The sequence below is a fragment of the Miscanthus floridulus genome, chromosome 9 (assembly GCF_019320115.1).
Source record: "Miscanthus floridulus cultivar M001 chromosome 9, ASM1932011v1, whole genome shotgun sequence".
Taxonomy (NCBI): domain Eukaryota; kingdom Viridiplantae; phylum Streptophyta; class Magnoliopsida; order Poales; family Poaceae; genus Miscanthus; species Miscanthus floridulus.
Window position 1 is genome coordinate 98727410 of NC_089588.1, and position 17773 is coordinate 98745182.

At 55.0% G+C, this 17773-nt stretch overlaps 1 protein-coding gene across 1 annotated transcript; it reads right to left on the reverse strand.

Moving 5' to 3' along the window:
• Nucleotides 1-992: 992 nt before the first annotated feature.
• Nucleotides 993-2439, reverse strand: LOC136482452 (uncharacterized). The gene has a single exon (XM_066479666.1). It carries the CDS (start codon nucleotides 2289-2291, stop codon nucleotides 1284-1286), a length of 1008 nt encoding a protein of 335 aa, XP_066335763.1. The 5' UTR covers nucleotides 2292-2439; the 3' UTR covers nucleotides 993-1283.
• Nucleotides 2440-17773: the final 15334 nt, after the last annotated feature.

A 17773-nucleotide genomic window follows, 5' to 3' on the forward strand; every position in this document is an offset into this window, starting at 1 on the left:
TGTCCGTCCGGCCCCGCAAATCACAGGCTTTTGGAACCGCATCACCTATTCGCTGCTGCCTGTTGGTGGAATGGAACGGTGGTTCGCAGCTGAAACGTACAGTGAGTGACGTGTCCTGTCCCGTTGCCGGCGCCTTTGCCTGGTTGGTGACGAAACGGCCGGGCTTGCAATCCCTGGATTCTTGACAAATGCGGCTCTTTTAATTAATTAGATTAGATTAGACTCTGCAACAATGTTAGGATTAGTTAACAACAACTTCTACATTACAACCGCTGAAAAGCCCTTGACTTGCTCGATCACGTACATGCGTTGCGTCTGTTTCCTTGTGCTAGCTAGCTGTCGTCATCGTCAGACCAGACCTGGTTCGAACATGCTGAATCATGCTATGATGATGTCTCTGCAGCGTGTTTTTTGACATTTCGACCAAAAGAGAGAAAAAAAATTGGCATCTCCGCAGCGTGTTTATTTTTGACTACTATTCATTTGCGTGAATGAATGTTGGTTATAGTGGCACAGATCGATGCTGTAGTCTTACGAAACCATGGGATAAAATAAATATAGTTTTAATTTACAAACCAAACAATAATATATCTCATATGGAAAACTCTATTTGAAAGCTCGTGTTATTATTTAGAGCAAGGAAGACTACGAGGAGAGCGTACACCACAACAATGTTAAAGTTGGCCGGGTGGGGTGTTTTGGATATTGGTAAGATACCGTTTGAATTAATTTATTTTTTCCTTCGATTGGTTCCCTAATAAACGTGTTATAGTCATTTCAAATCCAATTCCTTGCATATGAAATATATAAGAGGTATTTTGACTAGTGCAAAGTAAAGTTTTACAATTTTTTTCTAACAATTAGTCATATTATTTGCCTGTTTAGGAATGGAATGGAATGTACCCACTTATTCAATTTCACTCCATATCCCAAACCCATATGATATCCACATACCACTCAAATGTAAGTACTATTGAATGCCAAGTTGCCAACCTCCAAGTTATAATATTAAAATTAACATATTATTATGGCTAGTTACTTGATTAGTCTACAGCCTCCACCTGGCACTGACAGAATGCCAAGGAAACGCGGAGCCATAGGGCCCACCTACCAGCAGGTACCCATCGAAACTCCAAAAAAATAAAAATAAAAGAGGAAGAAAACAAAATGTTTTCCGTCACATCATGCATGTGCCGAACCGAAACAGAGCAAAGCAGAGCACCGCTTCCTCTGTTTTCTCTTGGCCGCGAGGACAGGCAGACGTGCGCCGCCATGGACGGCGATCAGCAGCCGCAGCTCCGGTGATCCACGACGAGCTCCCTTATCAGCGCCTCGAACACGGCGGCCTCGACCTCAGCGCCGACGTCGCGGCGCTCGGGCTCTACGTCGGCGGCGACTAGCTTGGAGGTCGGGAGCTCGGACGCGACCAGCTCGGACACCCGTGCCAGCTCCTCCCTGTGCGCGTCCCAGTAGGCGGCAGCGGACTCGTCGTTGCTGCTGTGCTTGGGGCTCGTGCGGTAGTAGCAGTCGTCCTCGTCGGCGCCGTCCCTGAGTTGGAGGTCCTCGGACTTGGCGAGAAGCTGCGCGAGCAGCGCGGGGCTGTACGCCGCGTCCAGGAGGTCCCGGAAGACGTCCATGGTCGCGGCAGCGCCCTTGGATGACGGGGACAGCAGCAGCTTGCCGTGGACTGAGGAGCTCTCGAACGGGTGGTCCAGGACGGAGACGGGGCTCAGCTGCTGCTTCTCGTCGTCGGAGTCGGAGTCGTAGCGCTCCACGGTAGTGTCCTGTGCCTTGACAGCGTCGTCAGCGGCGGCGGCGGTCTTGACGGCGTCCAGCTCCATGTGCCGCCGGTCGTCGGAGCACGGTGCCGGCGGCACGGCGGCCGGGTTGGTGGCCGTGGCCGCCAGCTTGAAGGAGTCGGAAAACTGCAGTTTGGCGGGCTTCCGCTGGGCCGCCGCCGCTCTGCTGCTGCCGCGGAGGATCTTGGAGAGCAGGAGCTGGAGGAGCCCGCCGGCAGGCTGCTGCTGCTGCTGCTGCTTCTTGCCACCGCCGGCAGTGGCCCGGGCGGTCGCCTTGCTCTTCTTGCTGGTGAGGCGCCGGAGCACGGCGGCGGCGGCGTCGTTGCCGTCGGCGACGGCGGGCCAGCAGAGCGCGGTGTCGTAGCCGTCCAGGAGGCGCGAGGAGGAGCAGCCCTTCTCGAGCAGGTGCAGGTCCAGGACGAAGGGCTCCTGCTTCTCCTCCAGCAGCTCCGACAGGCGCCGGCCGGACGGCGACGGCGACAGGCACGCCATTGCTTGCAGTTGTCGTAGTAGAGAGACAGAGAGTTGTGTAGTAGGCGCAGAGAGAGAGAGAGAGAGAGAGAGAGAGAGAGAGAGGTGTCTGCTGGACTCTGGACGACGTTGGAGTCTGGACTCTCTGAAGAATGAGCAAACCGAGGAGGAGGGGAGGGGGGCTGTGGATGCGTGGAGGGTGGGGAGCTTATAATGGAGAAGAAGATAGAGAGGAGTGGTAGTAGACAGATCACAGATGAGACAAGGAGGTTGACAGCAGATTCTTGTAAGCTTTGCTTGCTGGCTTCCTAATCCTGTCCTATTATCAGACAAGCGTTCATTTTCCTAATCACACATGGCTAAACAAAGCATTTTTCTTCTCAATGCTGTTGTTTGGTGTGTTGCATATGCCCATTCATGCACGGAAATGGCTGACCTGACAGAACTCATTGTTGCCATGCCCGTGTGGGACATGGGAGTGAGTGTGGTGATATGCAGGGACATGGGAGTGAGTACATAATACCCCTACTCTTATCTTTTTTGTGTGTATGAAAAAAGAGGAGAAAGCTGAATGTGCATGCATTGCGACGGGGGTGCTGTCAAATCGCCAGGTGGAAAACTGAAAAGGCTGGGAGCCTGGGACTGGCAGTGCAGTGTAGTGCAGGGCGTGAGATGAACAGCGCTAGGCCTGGAGTTGGTAGGGTTATTCAAGTGCACTTCTACTCGTACTGCAGTGGTTTTGGTTTGAATCCTGATGGCAAGCAGAACAGTTATGTTTTCGGCAGCTTTTGCAGTTTTTTCGCCGTGTGTGTATCAGATGTTCAGATTGTTGCGGCCTGAGACTCGGGGGCAGTTTGATGCCAAAATTTTTGGCAAAACGCTACTGTAGCGTTTTCGTTGTTATTTGACAATTAGTGTCCAATCATAGTCTAATTAGGCTTAAAAGATTCGTCTCGTGGATTTCGTCTAAACTGTGTAATTAGTTTTATTTTTTATTTATATTTAATGCTTCATGCACGCGTCCAAAGATTCGATGTGACGGAGAATCTTAAAAAATTTGGTATTTTGGGGTGCAACTAAACAGGGCCCGTAGTGCTCGTCTGAGAGAGTAAATAGGAAATATTGCAGTAGTGTACTGTAGTATTTTTCGTGCCACCACTACTTCCATTTCAATATCGAGCCGTATTCAGGTACGGTGTCCATTCTCCATTTCAAATTTCAGCGTGCGTTTGGTCTGAGAGGACTAACAATGTCAGACGGGATCGTTCATTGTAGCTGCTTGTTTTTAACGATGAGATGATTTAGTTTTCTTTTTGTTTGGTTGAATTGATGAGGAAGGATGTGATGATAACAATTAACCAGTGGCGGACCTAGGGTTTTACCTCAGGGTATGTCATACAAAAATTTCTACATGCAATTCGATAAAACTATTATCAATTCAGTAAAACCGCGTGCATTAAATAACAAGATAAACCTTAAATTCAAAGGTTAAGCTAGAACTGACAACAAATTACAATATAAATAGTTTGGATGAAATACAAATAGTTTAGAATAGAGCCATAAAAGAGACTTGTCTGACTTATTTATCCGTCGCTTATTGAATAACATGAATGTTTCGATTATATATCTTTAAAGCATATATGGTTCGGCGAACTGCGTATGAATCCGTAATCTAGTGATAATTGATCCGTAATCTAGTGATAATTGATCCACCGATCTGACTAATCTCCCAATACACAAATAATTATGTGAAGTAATTATGTACGCAAAAAGAAAGAAAGAAAGAAAGAAAGAAATGATTCAGCGATGGGCAGGCGGCTGGCCGACAAGGGAAGTAGGCAAGCTGCCCGACCTCTCGTAGTCGTCGTCGTCGGACGTCGGCTACTCCGGGACGGCCGGACGCCGCTGCTGATCGCCGATCGCCGATCGCCGATCGCGCAGAGCCGGAGAGCGGCGCGGTGGAGCCTCCGTGCCCGTGCTGCTGCTGCCTGCAGGCTACAATTGCCTGGATCGGCTGTGCGCCTCTGCCACTGTGGACTGCGGGACCGCTATCTTGATGGAGAAACTCGATTCTCGAGCCGAGGGGAGACCGAGAGACGTCGCCGCGCGTTGCCATTACCGAGCGGGCGTGGAGCTGGTCAGCTGGAGCCTAGAGCGGCGTCCGATCAGCTAGCATTTTTTTTTTGTACATACTCCAGGAGTATACGTATACTACGCCTGCTGCTGGGCCACGACCACCCGGCGTACCCGTCCGCCACTCTATTTCAGATTACAAGAGTGTTTGGTTTTTCTAGATTCATATTTTTTGTTATTCATTTCTAGATATATACACAGGCTCCTACGTCTAAAGACATAATAACTCTAACGCCTTTGGAAAAAGCCAAAACGTCTTGTCATTAGAAACGGAGGAGTCATTTAACTTGATGAATAGCAATGCTCTTCCGAAGAGGAATAGCAGCAATATAGCATGTTGGAACCCTCGCAGAAACGACTTAAATCCAATTCGTTGTATACTTAGGGCCCCTTTGGCACGGCTTCACGAGCAGCTTCTCGAGTGGCTTTTGATGAAGCCGTGCCAAACGGACAAAACCAAAACGGCTCACGAGCGAAAGCCGGCGAAAGCCCCTGAAATCCCGCTCTCTACACTTCTCCATCGGGGAGAAGCCAAAAATAGCGGCTCATACCGGCTTCTCCTCGTCCCAACAACTCATTTTCCATCTTTGTCCCGGGAGGATGAGCAGTGGACGACATCGATGCGGGGCCGTAGCTGCCGCCGACGGCGCGACGCGGCGGCGGCCATGGGGCCAGGCGCGGTTGGGGCAGCTGGACTCCCTGCTCCGCCCGAGAGAGAGAGAGAGATGGATGGAGGGAGTGGGTGCCGGTAGCTCCTTATCCGAACGCCCGAGAGAGAGAGAGAGATGGATGGAGTGAGGCCGTTCGGATAAGGAGAAGAAAAGAAGGGAGAAGGAAAGAAAAAGAAAAAAAAGAAAGAAAAATTAAGAGAAAAAAGAAAAAAGGAAAAAAAATATAAGGGTATTTTGGACATTTCACATCTTCTTTACACTAGGAGAAGCCGTTTTGCCAAACATTTTTGTACAAAATAAGCCAAAGTCAGAAAAAGCTGCTTTTCCATAGCCAAACGGATGCATCTGAACCAAACGCACGCTGAGTGAGACCATGCGCTCCCCTTACCTCGGATGCCTCTCAATGCCAGCGCGCCACCTCACCGGAAGCCCGCACACTCTTGTCCGGAGCTGAGAGGCCTGATCTGCTGCTGCAGAGCACGCCAGCGCCTCAGCGGTCACCGCTCGCCACCGTGTGCATGCGTCCCAAAATATTTTTTAATACCCGCGGTCTCCTAGTCCTAGTCCTAGGGCGCGGCTTCACGTCGCCTTCGTCGCCGCGCGCCGATCAGGCCGGGCCGGGCCCCCACAAGATCCACACATCATCAGGTCATGATGATCATCACTCCATCTCAATTTTCTTGTAGAAACAAGAGGTTTGCAACTACTAAAAAACACAGAGCTGCAGACCACAGCAGACAGACCAGGCCCGAGTGGTGACACTTGTCCGTTTCGCAGCGCGCGCACCGCAGTACGTACACGTTCCTGGCCGGGATCCTATGTTATTATAATAATAATCGCAGGAGGTAATATAATCATGTGGTTTCCGTGGTTAGGACAGAGCAGTAGGTTAGTCGTGGGCGACAGACAGCAGGCGAATATTATCTGCGTGATTGGGCTGCTGATTTGTCCGTCGCGTAGCATTAGCATACGTGCGCGAATCCTCGGCGTGCCGGATGGAGCTCTGCCTGTAGCCTGTTGCCTGCAGGGAGACTCGCGCCGCTGTCCGCTTCCTTAGCCAGCTCGTCGCGGTGACCCAGACGGTCGGGGAATTGGGGTCAGAGTCGGATCGGCAGCAGGACAGCACAGCACGCTTGTGTGTCTACGATAAGTCAATAAGATGTTTATAAATGGTATGCCTTGCAATGGTAGAAACATTTCTTCTTTGATGATGCAAGGGGACTTATCGCAACCACATGAATAGCTTATAGATGCCCACGAGTATTAAAGGAATTATCACGACCGTTGTAAAACCTCACCAATGAACATTTTTATTGAAAGTGATGCTCCTTTCAAAACATATTCCTTGCTGCGATGAGTGACTCCGATTAATCATTCCTTCATGACTAATTCATGCTATCCTTCTTACATGGATGATATAAATTTGCTTGCTACTCCCTATGCCAATTTGTGCGCAATCCATTCTCCTTTGAGACACAACCTTGTCCAATCACTCTCAAAATCACCTTGTCAACTTTGGAATTCTTGATCAAAGTGTCTTACCACAAATTCCTTGATGTCTTTCCTCACCTCGGCCTCTTTCAAATCTCGAGGACGAGATTTCTCTAAGGAGGAAAGAGTTGTCACGACCCGAAAATCGCTACAATTTGTCATAAACATTTAGAACATCAAGTACATCAAAAATTGAAAATCAACCTGTGCTTAGCCCAGCCAAGACCGAGCACTGCCCGACTTGGCGGATCGTCCGACATCACCACCGGACCGTCCGTCAAGACATCTCACAGACTTGGAATAATTCTAGCCCGCACCTGCACTGACGGAGTGTTCGTCGCCATCGGCGGATTGTCCGTCGGAGCCATTGCACAGCCAGGCAGCCTGGTGGACCTTCCATCGCTACAGGCGGATTGTCCGTCGAGATATTTGCATAGTTGGTCAACCAGTCAAGCACACCACCGGATCGTCCGTCACCCACAATAGACTGTCCATCTACACATGTCGACACCTGTAACATGCAATTTGTTGTGCTGTCACACACACACATCACACACACTACACACCCACCAGCCATCCACCCCTCCCTCTCCACTCTCTCATTCACGTGAGACACCACGAAAGAGCAAGGAGAAGAGAAACAGAGGAAGAGAGGAGAAAGAGAAGGAAGGAGAAGGGGAAGAGAAAGGAGGAAGGAGGAGGACGCCCAGCCCTGGCCGGAGGACGTCGGCGACGAGCTGCTGCTCCCCCACGCCCTCACCTTGCCGGAGTTGGAGGAGAAGAGCCCCAAGCTTCATCTTCTTCAAGCTCAAGCCATGGAGGAGCCTGAAGGTCGATCTACGCCCTCAAGGCATCCCAAGCCGAGCTGCTGCACATAGAGCATCCCCACGGCATGGTGAGCACATCCCCGAAGCCCAACATCATCTCCCCCAACATCCCATGGCAACGCCTATGAGCTTCACCTTCATCCATGGCCACCACTACCATGGATGGGGTCGAGCTCCCCATAGCCTATGCATGGCACATCCAACACTTGGAGAAAGTTCCCTACATCACTAGAAAGCGATAGGAATAAACCGCACTCGATTTGGAGTCCGGATGCCCCGGGAATCGATCTCAACATGTTTGCACAGTTGCTGTTCGTCGTTTATCGAATGGTCCGTCATTTTGGCAGAGTGTCCATTGAATTATAGCCAAAACCCGAGAACAGCCTGTGCATATCGGAAGGTTCCGATGTTCTGGCGGAGTGTCTGGTAATCACTGCACATGTGCACAACCCTAACTTGTAAAATCCATAGAAGATGCATTTGACCTCCAAAAATGGTGAAACGAGTTTGTTGTGCTCCATAGAAGATTCCCTATCACGTAAGCTTAAATATGGCACCAAAATGCATACTTCATTTTGGACCCAAAATAATGGATTTATAAATTATACACTAGAGAAAGAGAACTCCTAGAGAGCCCCGGCCTCAGTTTTGGTACAACGGAGTGTCCGACAACCATACTGGAGTATCCGCTGCTGCTTAAGGTTGAAAACCCGAGAACACCTTGTTCGTACTGGATGGTCCGTCGCACATAACGAGTATCCGGTGGAACCTAAACACTTAGCAGCCACCAGTATCCTATAGACCTAATTTGATGGATGGTCCGTCATCACAGAGGAACGTTCAGTTGAATTATAAACCGGACACATGGAGGTTCCCGAGAGCACTAATCTAATAGCGGAGGGTCCGATATTAGATCGAAGAGTCCAATGTCCCTAGTATGTCCTTTTCCCTGTAAGTCCCATAACCACCGGACCGTCCGTCATTCATGCCGGACTATCCAATAACACAAATCGACAGTCCTCCAATATATACCGGAACACTCACTCTTATAACACTAGAACCAACTTAAATAAATATCATTACATGACACCTCATATCTTGTACTCTCAACTCCCTCTTGCATGATTAGTATAATGTCATTCATACATAAGTATCTCATACATGGACATAAGGTACGCGATATTAGAGAGACGCCAAGTGATGTTCCAAGCTATGGGAACCTCGCTCTTCCAACTGGCAGGCACCCCACTACTATCAACCCTATTTTGGATACTTATTGAGTTTCATTATGAGTTATGCATTACTTGTAGTCTTGGATAGTGGTCTCATTTACATTACACCTAGAGTCACTTCTTAATCTATTAGAAGCCATTCACCTGAACAATGGGAATGGGAACGCGTAGCTTCTTATTGCTTAGTTCTTTGGGCAATGGTAGAAGTTGATTGTGAGAACGAAACTCATACTCGCATGTGTAGGATGCTACACGTGGATAACTAACTACTAAAACTAATGAGGGTACAACTTGATCTACCTTACTAATCTGGCTAAAGACTTGTTGGTGTTTCAGACCAGGGGGGTCCTCAACCAACTAGTAAATTTGTACTGCGTGTTCCTGACCCCGGATGGTGATGCAAAGAGACACAAGGCTTATACTGGTTCAGGCAATCGGTGCCCTACGTCCAGTCTGAGAGATCGATCTTGTATTCCTTGCACCGAAGTGCTTGTAGTAGGGGGTTACAAGCTGGTGAGAGAGGAAGCTAATCCCAAGTCTCGGCGTGGAGCGGTGCGGGCTGCTTGAGACGTTGCTCTTAGGCAGCGGGGGAGTGAGCATGTTACAGGGTGTTGCTTGTGTGTGCGTGTGTTTGTTTTTTAGAAATGGCCCAGGTCCTTTCCTTTTATAGTTGAAGGGGGGACAAGGGTAGTACGTGTGCTAACTACATGGCGTCGTGCGAACGGAGGCGGCGTGTCCGAGCCCTGTAGCCTGTTCCTGTGGCGGCATGGCCGTCAGGAGTGGATCCGTCCTTGAAAGTACTAGGGGCGACGTGCTGGTCACATCCGATCCTGTGCGTCATGGGAGCTCTAGGGCTACCTCGAAGCGGGCATGGCGGTCGGCGTGCGGGTCGCTGTAGGTTGACTGCGTGCGAAGCTGAGGCTCGGTTGGTGCCTAGGGCGAACCGTCATGGGGGGGTCTCGGACAGACGTGAATCTCGAGATAGCCGAGGCCCTGACGTAGAGTGCCGAGGCTCGGAGGGAGCGGTTGATCTTGTACACTGATTCTGAGGCGATGATGACCTGGACTAGACTTCCCATGCCGCGTTGTCTTTGGGGCGGGGGTTATGGGGCACAGTGTAGTGCAGGCGCTGATCGTGGGCACAGCACCAGAACATAGTGGCTGGTAATCCCCGCCGCGCCTTGTCCTAGCTGGTATGGCGTTGATGCGACTCCTTGTCCCATCGACCATTCCGTGGTGTCGAGCCATCGTCCGGCTGAGATTGCGGGAGTGGTTGACGCATTAATGGGACGTGATGTGCTGTTGGGAAGACTGGTCGAGGCGGGAGCGGTGGATTACTGCCAAGCCAGCCTCGAGCGATACGGTGAATTGCTGTCTCGTTCGAGGACTGTACGCACAGGGCCTCGAGCGAGACGGAGATTGGGCTACTTGTCGAGGCCTCCCACGAGAGGCCTCGCGTGAGGTGGAGATTTGTCCGGGCGCCGAGGCCTCGTGTGCGAGGCCTCGTGCGAGGCGGAGAGCCGATGGGCTCGGACGGGGCCTGTGGTTAACCCACGGCTTACCTTCTGGCTTTGTTGTTGATGGGGTTTAAGTGACTCTTTTGGTGTACGCTCGGGGTACCCTGTTTTATGGTACCCGACAGTAGCCCCCGAGTCTTAGGGGGAGTGCGAGCACTCTTCCTGAGGGTTTGTCGAGACTTGGCTTGCAGCCGCTCCTGTAGGGATTGTGTTTTGTTTTTTGAGGTTTCGGTGGGTGCGCGCGAAGCGCACCCTGCCCGGTGTAGCCCCCGAGGCCCTAGAGGAGTGGATTTACTCCTCCAGGGGCTTTTTTCGTATTGAGTGAGGAGTTTTTATCGTATTTGCCGAGCCCACAAGTGCGAGTTCGGGTCGCGGGGCTTCGGCAAGGTCGCAGGAAGAGCCCTCGAGCCTCTGCACTGGAGCAAGAGGGCGATTAGGGGTTCCCCTGACTTTTTGTGTGACCCTCATGCTTCCTTTTCGCTCAGAAGGAGGGGGGATATGCCAGGCTACCCTCGGTGGGTGCGAGCGATGACATCTCCGGTGAGCTGTTATCGGGTAAGTCCGAGTGGAGGCCCGTGCCCCGTTCGCTAGGGGTCAGCTAGTGGTCCGGAGACGCACTCCAAGAGTACCAGAGGGTTTCTCTAGTGGGTGCCAAGGCCGTTCGCTGGGCCCCGGTGGCTCGGTGCCTCCCTACGGTGGGATCCCATTCGGAGACCTCCCTACCGGTCTCGGACGCGACTTAGGACATCCCGAGCGAATCGTTCGCTCGGGCCTTGGCCATACGAGGGCTCGCCCATAGTCGTCCCTGACTCTGTTGCCCTGGGGCGGCTGTCGAAACCCTAGGGGGCCCAGCCTTCGAACCCCTAGACCGTAACGGGCTTCGGTGCCCTTTATCGTGTTTGTAACGAAACTTCTAGCGCGGGCTTAGGTCGCTTGTCTTTGTCTTGGGCGCAGGAGGAGCCCCCGAGCCTCCGCACGGGAGCGAGAGGGCGGTCAGGGGTCCCCCTGACTTTTTTGTTCGACCCTCACACATCCTTTTCATTCAGACGAGGGGTTGTTTGTCGAGCCCATTCGGGTGCGAGCCTGGGTCGCTGGGTCTCGGCAAGGTTGCAGGAAGAGCCCCTAGCCTCTGCACGGAGCGAGAGGGCCGTCGGGAGTTCCCCTGGCTTTTTGTACGCCCCTCGCGCGTGAGGGTTTGTTTGCCGAGCCCCCCTCGGGCGCGAGCCTAGGTCACGGGGTCTCGTCATTTCTGTAGGAATAGCTCCCTAGCCTCTGCACGGAGCGAGAGGGTCGTCAGGAGTTCCCCTGACTTTTTGAATCGGCCCTCGCGCGTCCTTTTCGTTCAGACGGAGGGGTTGTTTTGCTGAGCCCCCTCGTGCGCGAGCCTGGGTCGCTGGGTCTCGGCAAGATTGCAGGAGGAGCCCCCTAGCCTCTGCATGGAGCAAGAGGGTCGTCAGGGGTTCCCCTGGCTTTTCGTACGACCCTCGCGCTTCCTTTTCGTTTAGAAGGAGGGGTGGAATATGCCAAGCTACCCTCGATGGGTGCGAGCGGTGGCATTTCCGGCGAGCTATTATCGGGTGAGTCCAAGTGGAGGCCCATGCCCCATTCGCTAGGTGTCGGCTAGTGGTCCATAGACGCACTCCAAGAGTACCAGAGGGTTTCTCTAGTGGGTGCCGAGGCCGTTCGCTGGGCCCCGGTGGCTCGGTGCCTCCCTACGGTGGGATCCCATTCGGAGACTTCCCTGCCGGTCTCAGACACGACTTAGGGCGTCCCAAGCATTTAGCTTGCTTGGGCCTCGGCCCCGTGTGGGCTCGCCCGTGGTTGTCCCTGACTCTTATTGCCCTGGGGTGACTGTCGAAACCCTTAGGGGCCCAGCCTACGAACCACTGGACCATAATAGGCTCGGCGCCCAGTTCCTTCATCTGAAAGGAATAGGGTGGGGGAGTGTCTCCCCCATCAGGCTCGACAATGGCTGGCGCGCCTTTTGAGGTGATTTTCTGGGGAGACAGAACGACGCCTGCTGCTGCAGCGGTCGGGCGCGACGTGGTGTTAGCAGATGTGATGTAACTGTTCCCGCGATTAATGAGGAAAAGGTGGGCACTGTGGGCGGTAAAATCGGATCGGGGTTAACCGTACCGGATCTGGGGGAAACTTCCCCGATTTCGTCGCCCATCCATTTCGCCTTTACCCTGCATAAATACACAACGAGCCTCGCCCCTCCCCACCTTACCTTGCCTGCGTTAGCTCTGCCCCCATTGAGCCGTTGCTAGAGCAGCGGGCGCTAGGAAGAAGAAGGGAGAAGGGCGAGCCAGAGAGAGAGAGAGAGAGAGAGAGAGAGAGAGAGAGAGAGACAAACAGATAGACTCACCGCCGCACTTGAACCTTCCACCGCACTCATGGCCGGCGACATCGTTGTCATCGAGGCGGACCCTTGGGATGCATCCGACGTCACCGTGGAGATGCTTCAGTCGCTCGTCGACGGCGGGCTCCTTCGTCCGGTGACTGACCCCAACAGGCCGGAGTGGATCACTCCGTCGGGCGAGCCGAAGCCGAGGCCTTGCGACTGTTACATTGTGAGCTTCGTGTCCTTTCACGAGCACAGCCTCAGCGTTCCGGCGGACCGGTTCATGTGGGCGCTCCCGCACTACTATGGCGTGGAGCTCCACAACTTCAACCCCAATTCCATCACGCAGGCGGCCATCTTCGTCGCTGTCTATGAGGGGTATTTGGGGATTGCTCCCCATTGGGAGTTATGGCTCCATCTCTTCTGGGCGGGGCATACCACCAAGCCAACGGGCACATCGGGCACGAGGAAGGTGGTGAGGGCCAGTGGCTGCACTCTCCAAGTGCGCCAGGACCACCAGCACCTCTACATCCCGGCCTAGCTCGTGTCATCGAATCGTCGATGGTACACGAGCTGGTTCTATCTCCGCAACGACGACGACGGACTTCCCCCCAACACTGGGTGGATTGTGGGGAGCTGCCCGGAGAGGTGGAAGTACAGCGTCCCGAGGGAGGATCAGCCCAAGCTGCAGCCGCTCCTAGAGGGGCTGGAGAGGCTACGGGGCCGTGGCCTTACTGCGGCCATGGTCGTGGCCGCCTTCCACCACCGGAGGGTGCTGCCGCTGATGGCTCGGTGGTGGCGCCTGTTCCAGATGAGGCCGGATGAGCCAAATGAGGGCATCCAGGATGTCCTCCTCCGCCCTTTCCGACTAGGAAATTCTTCGCCGGGTGGGGGAGACGGTGGAGGCGAAGCTGAGGGGCAGTAACCTGACCCCCTTCGCGATGCGCCCGTCGCGGGGGTTCCTCTCGCTGGTAAGTCACGTACTACTGTAACCCTCGGGGCATCCACATGTTCTCATTGCTTCTTGTTCCCTTATCTGTGTTCGCTGTACCTGCAGGGGATGAGGGACGTGCGAGCCTCCCCGCCGCCCATTCCTGAGGACGCAAGGCGGCGGGCGGCTAACTAGGCGCACGCCGAGGCCTAGAAAAGGTGGAAGGACTGCCAAGGTGGCGAAGCGCACTGAAGAAGATCCTTGCGCGAGGAACTGGATAAGCGCCGCCGGTAGCAAAGGAAGGACGGCCTCCCGTTGGAGGAGTCCCCGTCGCCGTCGCTATCGATGGATGCCTCGGACGGAGATGACGAGGGCGAGATGGGGCGGGGTCCCCTGGACCATCTCCCTGACGTAGGGGAGACGGTGCCTAGGGCATCGGCAAGCAGCCCGGCACTCCTAGGAGGAGGAGGAGGAGGAGCCGCCCCGGGGTCGGCGGTTTCCTGCCTCAGGGCCGAGGCCAACACGCCCAAGGAGCGGGTGTTGGGCAAGCGTGCCGTCAGCCCGGTGGGCTCGGCGGTAGCGGTGGAGCAGGTGGCGGCAGGGGCGACGCAACTGCCCTCGCAGAGGACCGAGGGGGCGCCGGGGTCCCTCGAGGACCAACCGGCGCCGATGAATACGGAGGTCGTGCCTCTGCCGCCACCACCGCCTTTGCAGACAAGGGTCGCCATGCCGAAGCGGTTGTAGCCCCGCTCGAGGTATGTGTATTTATGGTGGAGCCGCAGCGCTTTCCGTTCGTTCTTTTGTCTCGTGCTGACCCTGTAAACGTTTTGTCCTTAGCCGGAAGCGACCCGTGGAGGTGCCTACCTTGGCGCCCCTCAAAGCGCTCAAGGTTAACCCCGGCTCCACCGCCCACTGGGTGGCGGAGGCGCAAGCTGCCCTACAACGTGGCGCGGCGTCGGCGAGGGCCGACCTGAAGGAGCCGGCCACCCAAGGAGGGGCTGCCGAGGCGGCCCCGACACATGCGGGGGAGGGTGCGCCTCCGCTCCGTGATGGTGAGGCCCGTGGGTCGGTTGGGGCCAAGGCTCCCTTGGCTACCGAGGCCACTAGGATCGAGGTCCCCAGGGTTTCACAGGCCAGGGCCGAGGCGGCAGAGGCCAGGGGCGCCCAGGACCATCGAGGCCGCTGTGGTGGGCGCCGGAGCCCCCGCGACCACCAAGGCCACGATGGCGGAGGCCGAAGCCCCCAGGGACCACGAGGCCACGATGGCGGAGGCCGGAGCCCCCGGGACCACCAAGGCCGACGTGATCGTGGTGAGGCCGTCGGCGCAGGAAGTGGAGACGAAGGCAGCAGAGGCCTCGGTGGCACCCTTGGTTCAAGGCCCGCCGTCGTTGCGGGAGAGCGCCCGAAGGTGGAGGTCCTTCCGATCTCCTCCGACGATGTTTCTCGGGCACAGGAGATGGCCGACGCCGAGGTGGCCGGTGCCATGGAACAGCCGGTTCCGACCCCGGGCGAGGGAAGCTCGGCCCTCGCGCGGGTACGACCCGAGCCCCGCGGGTGGGATCACCCGTGTGTCCTGTGGTAGAGCTAGGACGACCCTGAGGTGGAGCCTCTGTTTGCCCTCGAGGACGCGGCCGAGGGTGGGCGCTGGGACATGTTCGAGCAGTACCGCCAGCTGGCGGAGCAGTCACTATGGACGGCGCTGTCCGTTGTGGCCGATGATCTACCCGGAGTCGCCCAAGTTCGTGCTTTCTTTTCTCATGCGGTGGTCTTTTTCTGAGTTTTCTTTGTAGGGATTGACCCCTGTTCTGTTTCCCCTAGGAGCTCGAGACCCGGTCCCTTGGGAAGTCGGTGTTTCTCCGGCGGGAGAGGGACGTCTGGGACCAGCTTTAGCGGCAAAAGGGCCTTCTTGCCGGCGCCAACGAGCTCCTGTCGGCGCGGAGCGCAGAGGTGGAGGACCTCCACCTTCGTTGTGTCGATGCGAAGGTCGAGGCGGTCACGGCCCAGGAGCAGGTCGCCCCTCTGGCGGCGCGGGTCAAGGAGTTGGAGGAGGAGCTGACCCGTGTGGCCGGTGAGTAGGACGCCTTTAGGTCCCGGGCTAGAGAGGCCACGGCCTCGAGCAAGGTCCTTGCTGGGTAGCTAGGGGCGGAGCAGAGTGCGCACCAGCTGACGAAAGGCACCTTGGATGAGGCCCTTACGGTGGCCGAGGCCTCGCGAACCGAGGCTATGGTTTGGAGGGGAAAGGCCGAGGGTGAGTCCTATTCCCCTCGTTTTATTCGCTTTTTCTTATGTTCGCTCCCTAACTCCCTGGTGTAACGCAGAGCTGGGGAGTGAAGCTTCCAGGGTGGCGAGGCTTCTTGGGTCGAGGCCCAGCGCATGAAGGAGGAGGTCGACGTTTCCTAGGCCGAAGCCCTGCGCTGGAAGGAGAAAGCCGAGGCCTCTCGGGTCGAGGCCCGACGCTGGGAGCAGAAGGCCAAGGGTGAGTCCCGTAGGCTTCCGTCCCTATTTGGCTTGTTTTCCCTCACGCTCAACCCCATTCCGTTTCCTGTGGCGCAGAGTCAGAGGCGGAGGTCACCTCGGCAGCCGAGGCTTCCGTCGCGGTGTAGACGGTGCTCGAGACCGAGATCAGGGAGCACGACGCGCTGAAGGGTGCCGCCCGTACCGCCTGTGAGGCCCTGGAGGTCGAGGGGGTTCAGTCAGGTAGCTCCCTTGGGAGCCGTCTGATTGCACTGAGCGGTCAAGTGCGTGAGCGGCTCCGAGGAGCGCTGCATACGGGCGTCAAGCGCGCACTGGCCGTCATCGCCTCGCACTACGTCGGTGTTGACCTCCAAGCCATCAGTGATGGCTACGTCTTGCCCGATGATGACGAGGAGGCCGATGAGGCGGTGACGAAGCTGTTAGAGGCGGCGGAAGGCCCTGGCATGGCGCTGGCAATGTTGTTTGAAGAGGAGGTGGTCCCTCCCCCACCGTCTACCAATGCTGGAGGTCCTGAGCCTTGACCTAGGCCCAAGTGGCCATGCAAATAGAATAGGAATTAACTTTGTATCGTAACGCTTGTGGCCGTTGAGGCCTTTCTTTTAAAGTACTCGTGTTTCTTAATCGTTTGTCTTGTATTTCCGAGCCTCTGCCCTCTTGTTGTCTCTGATTAGATTTCTTCGCAAAAAAACTTCCTTGGAGCCTAAGCCGTCCCCTAGGCGAAAGGTGGTGAGGGAGCGTCGTATCTTAGAGGCTTAGGCTGTCTCATGACTCTACCGGCCTTCTGGCCCTGAGACGGGCTTTCGGTCCTTGGGTTTTTCGCAACCGATTCGTCAGAGCGTGCTAGAGGGTTTGGCGTAGGAATTTTTTCGAAAAACGACTAAAAAATGGCGCGTGGGACTTAGGGCAGAATCCCCCATCTAGCCCCCGAGGGAGGCTCGGTTCTGCGGAGGCAGAGCCGAGTCTCCCTTATAGTGTTATCGTATTGCCGAGACCTACGATGGGCTCGGGGGTGTTTCTCGAAAAATTAGAACAACTAAAGAACGCTTCTCAATTATATTCCGAGAAACAATATATACAATGCTTGGAAATTTAAGGGTAAAAGCGACGTAGCTGTTCTATGGTCCAAGCGTTGGTGAAGATTTTGCCCTTCTCGTTGGCTAGCTTGTAGGTCCCGGGCTTTCAGTACTTGGGCGACGATGTACGGCCCTTCCTATGGTGGGGTCAGCTTGTGGCGGCCCTTGTTGGTCTGTGTTAGCCTCAACACCAGGTCTCCTACCTTCAAGTCTCGGCTTCGAATGCGCTGGGCTTGAAAGTGCCGTAGGGCTTGCTGGTATTTGGCCAAGTGCAGCAGTGCGACATCTCGGGCCTCCTCTAGTTGGTCGAGGGCGTCCTCGCGGGTGGTGCGGTTGCTTTGCTCATTGTAGGCCTATAGCCTCGGGGATCCATATTCCAAGTCAGTGGGGAGGATGGCCTTGGCTCCATAGACCAGGAAGAAAGGCGTGAACCCCGTGGCTCGGCTTGGAGTGTTCCTCAGGCTCCAGATGACCGAATGGGAGTTCGGCGAGCCATTTCTTGCCAAACTTCTTCAACCGGTTGTAGATTCTTGGCTTGAGGCCTTGTAGGATCATGCCTGTTGGCACGTTCTACTTGGCCGTTGGTCCTTGGGTGTCCTATGGCCGACCAGGCCACACGGATGTGGTGGTCGTCGCTAGAACGTCAAGAATTTTTTGCCGGTGAACTGTGTCCTGTTGTCGGTGATGATGGTGTTAGGGACCCCGAACCTATGGATAATGTCAGTGAAGAACAGCACTGCTTGCTCGGATTTGATTCGATTGATCGGACGAGCCTCGATCCATTTGGAGAACTTATCAATTGCTACCAG

Bases quoted from the DNA above. Each gene is read 5' to 3' on its own strand.
- LOC136482452 (XM_066479666.1), bottom strand. From the start codon at position 2,291: ATGGCGTGCCTGTCGCCGTCGCCGTCCGGCCGGCGCCTGTCGGAGCTG.